Raw genomic sequence first — 7,718 nt, 5'->3', positions numbered from 1 at the left:
TCATGAATGCTGGATGAAACTAAGTAAAAGACCTAACACAACACACACATACGGCAGCACGGTTGCGCACTGGGTAGCATCGCCTCCTCACAGCTCAAGTTTGACCTTGAGCTTGCTTATTCTCTGTGTGTGTGTATTTTCTCCGGGCTCACCCTTCTCCCAAAAACATGCACATAGGCTACACTAATTTGCCCCATGGAGTCAATGTGTATGTAAACGTGTGTGCATCGTGTCCTCCGATGAACAGGCATCCCGTCCCTAGTGTATTCTGTGTATTTACGCCTCACACAGCATTCATGTGGTGTAGTCTGGATCCATTGTGAGCCTGACTCAGATAAAGTGCTTACTGAAGATGAATGAACAACACATGAGCTCATTTCTGATATCCACACAGAGTTGGAGGGTGACTTACAAATGCACTTCTGTGTGATGTGCCCCTCTAACACCATGTGTTTCAAAGACATTATTTGTTCCTGAGAAGCATGTGGAAGAAGAATGCCAGAAAGCAATACCAGCTGATCGCTATCACCGATCATTGTTTCACAACTCTGCAAACTTTATTTTCTGACTTCATAAAAAGTTAGAAATGCTTGCGTGCTGCTTATTTATTAACTGATTTGTAATGTTATTTTTGTTTCAGTCTATCCTGGTGGCCCAGCAGTTGGCCTCAGCCATGAGCGGCGTGATGTCAGGAGGTGCGCCTGGTCTGAACCAGCCAATCCTTATCCCCTTTAATGCAGGTGGTCACCTGGGGGGACAGCAGGGCCTGGTCTTGTCTCTACCTACAGCAGCCAATATCCAGGGACTGGTGGCTGCCGCAGCCGCCGGGGGCATCATGACTCTCCCTCTACAGAACCTGCAAGGTAAGAGTTTATTCTACACCTCAACTGGAATCTTTATAGAGATTACCCAACCACAATGGTACAATCATATAGCATGATACCCATGCACATACCGCACACATGTAGTTTATCCTGTAGTCTCAATCCAACTATGTATTATATGCACTTGTTAAAATTAACATCATTGGAAAATGTCTGTTTTTATGTCCTGACATATACTCTCTATGCATATCTACAATGTATATGTACAAAAATGAATTTCACCGTACACTGTCATAAAAAAGTTCTGGTACATTTTTGTTTCCCAAGTTACGATTAATATAAGTGTAATATCAAATATACAGCAGTGGTCCTTAATGTCCAAATTAATACTCACATGTGTTTCACTGTATTAGCTTCCTGGCTGCTGCTTGGAACCTTTTGTAAAAGGAAAACCCTCTGTTGCTGGGTTTCACGTAGAACTTGAGGAACAAACTGAAGAACTCTAGACGGAATCTATTTCCTTGGACTGTAAGCTTATAAATGAAGTGCAAAGTCCCTATCCATGTGAGATGATGGAAAGAACAATGTGAAGATAAGCACATGCTAAGACAAAAAGGTCTTCAAGGGAGAGCTGGAGGTTTCAGTTTCCTGACAGGGTTTTATTATCTCTCTAATGTTCTACAGAAAACATTAAGCATCCCCAAGAGGGACAAATGGATGAACATTCTGTGGGTTCTAGATATATATTCTTTTTAACGTGGAGTGTAGGCCTATAAAGTTCAAAGTCACTGTCCGAATGGGTTTTAATGTTTAGTCTTGTTGGTATTCAGGATTTAATCTGGTTCCTCAAGGCTTCTCTGGATAATTCGACGGATTTACTTGAAGTCTTTTGTGAAAGGAAACTCTCTGTTGTTCTATATGGAAGCTTTACAGCGCTAGAACCATTTAAAGAGTGTATAAACCACAGTGGTGTCAGCAGAGTGGTGGAGAAGTGAAGCGCTGAGATAAAGCAGTCGTTCGTTTTGTTTCTTTTTGTAGATGCATCCGGGAGCAACCTCCTGTCTTCTCTTCTTCTCTGTCCATCTCTCCATCCTTCATCCCCCCTCTTTTAAACTTTAATGTGTTCTCTTTTGATCACATAGTTGTAAATGGTTTTCATTTTAATGTTTAAAACATTGTCTCTTTTATACCATTAGACCGTTGGATGGAGGAGGGAAACCATCAGTCATAAATCTTGGATGAGATGCCTTTACTAATACCTAACTAAAAAATGCCACGTTATACATTTGAGTGCATGTAAAGTAGCACATCTTTTAGCTCCATCTTTTCGTTTTTTTTTTGTTTGTTTTTTTCCAAGAGGCTCCAGATTAAAATAATGCCCAGGAGAAAAAAGCCCAAAAGAGAGGTGACGGACAGACGGATGGACAGATAGCTGAGGCGCTCAGATGGAGTAAAAGATGTCTCTAATGGACACAAACATGCATAAATAACAACAGGCAACACAGCATCTGAGCTTTTAATAAACACTCATGCAGGCAGAAGAATTCCTAAATGTACCCAGAGTTCCTCAGTCACGATCATATGGCTTGAGGTCTGCTTAACTTTTCTAGAAGCTTCTGAAATAGGAAGCAAAGTGGGGTCTAATACTTTGAGTTTTAACCTTTCAGCATCAAATAACCATGAACTCTTTATGTGAGTTTGACATCACCATTTTTTCCTAAAAGCAACAAATTCAACGGAGTCAAAAAACTGAAGCTATAGAGGAGAACAGGGTAATAATAAACTTTTTTTTTGTTTTCTCATTGCATTGTTTGGACAAATTAGCAAATTTTGTAAAGAAAACCAGTTTGTTTCAGAATTGCAGAAGCTCACAACCTTTTGAAAAAAATGTCAGTGTTTTTGGCATAATTATATAATTCTACATCATATAGAATATCAAATGCATTGAAATAATGATACTAACTAGAAATGAGTTGATCATTTGACATAATGAGATACCATACTTGAAGTAACAAAATAAGTTGTAATAATAACATATATTGAAATAACAAAAGCCAGTAAATTAAAGTAACAACATAATATCTTGAAATAAAAAAAACAATACCTGAAATAAGGACCTAATATCTCAAAGTTAATGATTTATAAAAGTCAAACTAAAGTGGTTATTTACAACCCCAATTCCAAAAAAATGTTTACACTGTGTAAATGTAAATAAAAACAAAATGCAATGTTTGCAAATCTCATAAACCCACATGTTATTCACAATAGAACACACAAAACATATCAAATATTTAAACTGAGAAAATGTACCATTTTAAGAAGAAAAATAAGGCAATTTTGAATTTTATGGTCGCAAGACATCTCAAAAAATTTGGGAGGGGGAAACAAAAGGCGGGAAAAGTAAGTGTTACTAAAAAGAAACAGCTGGAGGTTAATTGGCAACAGGTCAGTAACATGAGTGGGTATAAAAAGAGGATCTTAGAGAGGCGGAGTCTTTCAGAAGTAAAGATGGACAGAAGTTCACCAATCTGCGAAAAACTGCATCTACATTTTGTGGAACAATTTCAGAATAATGTTCCTCAATGTAAAATTGTGAAGACTATGAATATCTCATCACCTACAGCACATAATATCAAACAAAATCTCTGTGTGCAAGGGACAAGGGTGAAAATCAATATTGCATGCCTGTGATCTTCGGGCCCTCAGGCGGCACTGCATTAAAAACAGGCATGATTCTGTAATGGAAATCACCGAATGGGCTCAGAAACACTTCCAGAACTCTGAACACAGTTCCCCGTGCCGTCCACAAATGCTGGTTAAAGCTCTATCATGCAAAGAAGAAGCCATATGTGAACATGATCCAGAAATGCCGCCGTCTTCTCGCCGTGTCCTCTGAACTAAAGAGGACTAAAGAGGAGAGGGACCATCCGGCTTTTTAATCAGCGCTCAGATCAAAAGCCTGCATCTCTGATGGTATGAGGGTGCATTACTGCCTATGGAATGGGAAGCTTGCACATCTGGAAAGTCACCATCAATGCTGAAAGGTATATACAGATTTTAGAGCAATATATACTTCCAACCAGATTCCATCCCATCTTTACTTCTGACAGACTCTGCATCTCTAAGATACTCTTTTTTTTTAATACCCAATCATGTTACTGACGTGTTGCCAATTAACCTAATTAGTTGCAAAATGTTCCTCCAGCTGTTTCTTTTTAGTAACACTTACTTTTCCAGCCTTTTGTTGCCCCCATCCCAACTTTTTTGAGACGTGTTGCGGGCATCAAATTCAAAATTGCCTTATTTTTTTTTCTTAAAATGGTACATTTCCTCAGTTTAAACATTTGATATGTTTTGTATGTTTTATTGTGAATAACATGTGGGTTTATGAGATTTGCAAATCATTGCATTTTGTTTTTATTTACATTTTACACAGCGTCCCAACTTTTTTGGAATTGGGGTTAATACTGATGAGTGTTTTAGTGCATTTAACGATTTGCACAGAATTAATGGCCATATACCTAATACCTAAATTTACACAAATTCAGGAGCTCTTGTAGAATGTGTTTTCCACGAATACTACAATACTGAATTTTCATGAATACTACGTACTTGATTTATGAATACATTTGTAAATCATGTCTAGCTTGAGAATAAGTCCTGCTATTGTCACAGGATGAGTCTGTGCCATTGACAGGCGTGTTTGGATGGTATTTGGACATTTAACATGAACTTCTCGGTCCATTGTGAAACGCACTATTTGCTGAACCTCCAGGTATGTGGCTTAGACAGCTCTTAAACATGGCCCCCATCCTACGGCTACTGGATTCACCCGTGCTCAATAATAACCCACAGACTCTTGTAGATCTCCCCATTCTTGACAGAGCACACTTTTCATGAGTCCATTTTCCTTGATGATGTCAGACTCACTATCAGAAATCTCATCCTCAGGATCACTCGCTGTGGCTGAGTTAGAGGCCTTTGTTTAGAATTTCTCCGCTGTTGCCAGGAGATCTCTGAATGGGTAGAGACAGGGCTCCACCATGTGAAGACAACAGTTTTACTCTTATTAGTAGCTTCCTCAAGCTTTTGCTCCGGTTGGGCAACTCTTCTTCTCTCCTCCTCCAATTGTTCTTGGAGAGATTCAAACTTTGAGATGGGACCATATTATACACTTCATTTTTCTGCCGTCTGAGTTGGGTCTTGCACCGAATCACTTAACTAGTGCTCTTCCCTACAAGCTTTCTGCAGATCAGACTGATCCCAAATACCAACCTTTTCTGTTTTAACGTCACACTTGTCACATATCCAATACAGTGTGCAATGGTACTTTTCACATCTGTTAATTTAGTGATGATGTCTTGTAGCATGATCTCTGTTCCTCAGTGCCCTTTGGCCTAATCATGGGTTTCCTTTGTCACAAATGAAGAATAACATGATAGTCCCTCTCCTTAACTATTGCAGAAAAGTACAGGAGGATACGCATGAACTGTTGGCTTCCAGTTTTACAGATAACATGTCTTCTGCTAATGCAGGATAACTATGTTTATATATATCACCATAAATGTCTTTTTTTTTTTTTAAACCAGAATAACTCTTCAGATAAATGCAGCGTGTGGAAGGATAAATCTGGGGGCAGGATCTTCTCAGTAGATGAATTTTATTTGCAGAAGTTCTTCAGATGGAGAAATACAGGAGTGTAGTCAGAGTTCTGTTTCGGCCTTGTGTTCCTTCCTGTGTGAAAGCCTACCCGATATATAACAAGTTTTTAGGTCGTTTATGCGGTAACATTCAGAAAGGCTTAGCTCATTGTATGATGAAAGGCTCTTTACACGACAGCGTGTAGCACGTATCTATCTCCTTATGTCCATTCTATCCATGTATCTAATGGTGAAGCCTGACTGTATTTGAGTGAAACCAAGTTTAAACTGGAAGTTAGGGTATACACTGCTAGGTAATGTTAACCCGGTATTTTAAACAGATAACACATGTAGCTTGCTTTCTTTTTCTGCAGTGTTCAGATGTTACTGTGATCCACTCACTGTTACACTGTTGGCCTCCTTGTTCATTTTGGCATGTTCGTATTGTATAATGTGGTGTTTCTGTGAATTGAATGAAACTATTTATTTATTTTGGCAGATATTTTGATTGGAATTCTTTTCCCAATTTGTTTAAGATATTTGGCAATTAAACTATAAAATTACATGTGATGTATCATCAGTTTGCTAGCTAGCTAGGTTTTGGACAATCAGAATATCTGAGATGGTAGAATCTGATTCGTCAAATAGGTAATCTTTTGTTTAACAGATTTGTTGATATGAAGTAAAAGATTGAACTGCTTGTTATGTCCCCAAATGTGTATAATTTGATTAACTCTAGATTATTTATACATTATTGGGATTTTACTAGAGACCCTTAATGAGCTAGCAACGTGGGTATTCTATTGAAAATCAATTAATCTTAGGATTTAGTGTAAAACAGTAAACTCTTGCAGGACAGACAGAGACATAATGAAATGTTATTTTAGAAATAGAAGATTGGTGATGTGACATATTGTAGCGTTCATATTGTGCTTTCATTTCTGTGACTGTCAAATTTAATTATATTTCCCAAAACATTTCCTTTTATTCAATTTGTCTTACATTTTCTGCATTCTAGCACAACCAATTAAAGCAAACTTCACGTTCTTGGTGAAATAGCATCTGTGTGGATTTTCCCCTCATTCAACAAGCCTAATTTCAAGAGACCGACAGAATTCAGCCTTAGATCATAAATAACTTTCTTTTCATGACCCATTCAAGTGTTTTTGGAAACACTAATGTAGTGCACCAGTCTGTTCCCTACAGACGTATGCGGCAAATGAAACATCAGCCTCCCGCTTGTCAGAATGTCTCTGAGTTAATGCAGAACAAATGTAGAGTCGGACTCTTTCATATTCATATTGTAAGCTGCCTGGTCACAGATGCATCAGAGCTTGCAGTGTACCGTGCAGCGAGGGAACCGGGGGTTGACGGGAGGGCTAGAGTGTGTGTGTTCTCTTTATAGGAAACATAAAACGGCACTCAGGGGTGAGGGGGTAATTGCCTGCGTCTCTCAGCTCATGTAGGCTAATGAGGAGCCATGTTGGCTCTAATCACTACAATAAGAGAACAGCTTCTTGCTCCCACTGGAATGTCGTTTGCTGTCAAAGAGCTGGATGGCTTTAGATGGAGATGCATAACTGGAACAGAAAACAGAGAGATCAGGGAACTCAACATTTCAAACACCCTTACTTTAGTTTAAAGGAAACTCGAACGTCTAGTATTTGTAAAGTTAACACTAAGTAGACGACAACAAGGTTGATGATTAGAGTTTGTCTAAGGCAGTGAGGCAGAAAAGGGTGGTTTGATATATTTGGGCCAGGCACTCAGATTTTACCTTTATTTAAACTTCTACCTGCTTATTTCTGTGGGTCCTTATAAAATCAAATAAAATTCTCAGTTAGTCTCCTGTTTTGACGTTTATTTGGCTTTATGTGATGGACCGATGTCCCGTATCGGGTGTATTCCAATCTCGCATCCAGTGTTCCTGGTTTCGGCTCCGGATTCACCACGATCAGGTTAAAGCAGTTACTGAAGATGAAAGAGTCAATTAATTTATTTGGCTGATGGTTTTATCCGAAGCATATTACAGTTCAGACGGGACACAGTTAAGGATCAAGGTTTTTGCTCAAGGACCCAACATTGTCTGCTTAACAGAACCAGGTTTCCTGCAAAGTTAGTTGAAGCCAAAATTTCAGCAGGTTGTGTCTTTATTAAGTTCGGTTTCTTGTCTATGCTTCTGAGCTCTGCACAGGTGTGTGTGTGTGTGTGTGTGTGTGTGTGTGTGAGAGAAATCTACTAACTGAATGAAATG

The 7,718-nt window shown here is 38.7% G+C and overlaps 1 protein-coding gene across 1 annotated transcript in view; it reads left to right on the top strand.

Annotated features, from left to right (window-relative positions):
- Positions 1-656: 656 nt before the first annotated feature.
- Positions 657-7,718, top strand: part of pou6f2 (POU class 6 homeobox 2) — a 69,230-nt gene continuing 62,168 nt past the window's right edge. Inside the window, exon 1 of the mRNA XM_017452855.3 lies at positions 657-863. Within this exon, the coding sequence (XP_017308344.2) occupies positions 674-863 (190 nt within the window). The 5' untranslated portion in view covers positions 657-673. The remainder of the gene's footprint in view (positions 864-7,718) is intronic.

This window comes from Ictalurus punctatus, chromosome 23, assembly GCF_001660625.3.
Source record: "Ictalurus punctatus breed USDA103 chromosome 23, Coco_2.0, whole genome shotgun sequence".
Taxonomy (NCBI): Eukaryota; Metazoa; Chordata; class Actinopteri; order Siluriformes; family Ictaluridae; genus Ictalurus; species Ictalurus punctatus.
The sequence above is the reverse complement of the archived record's forward strand: the minus strand, read 5'-3'. Positions and strand labels throughout refer to the sequence as shown.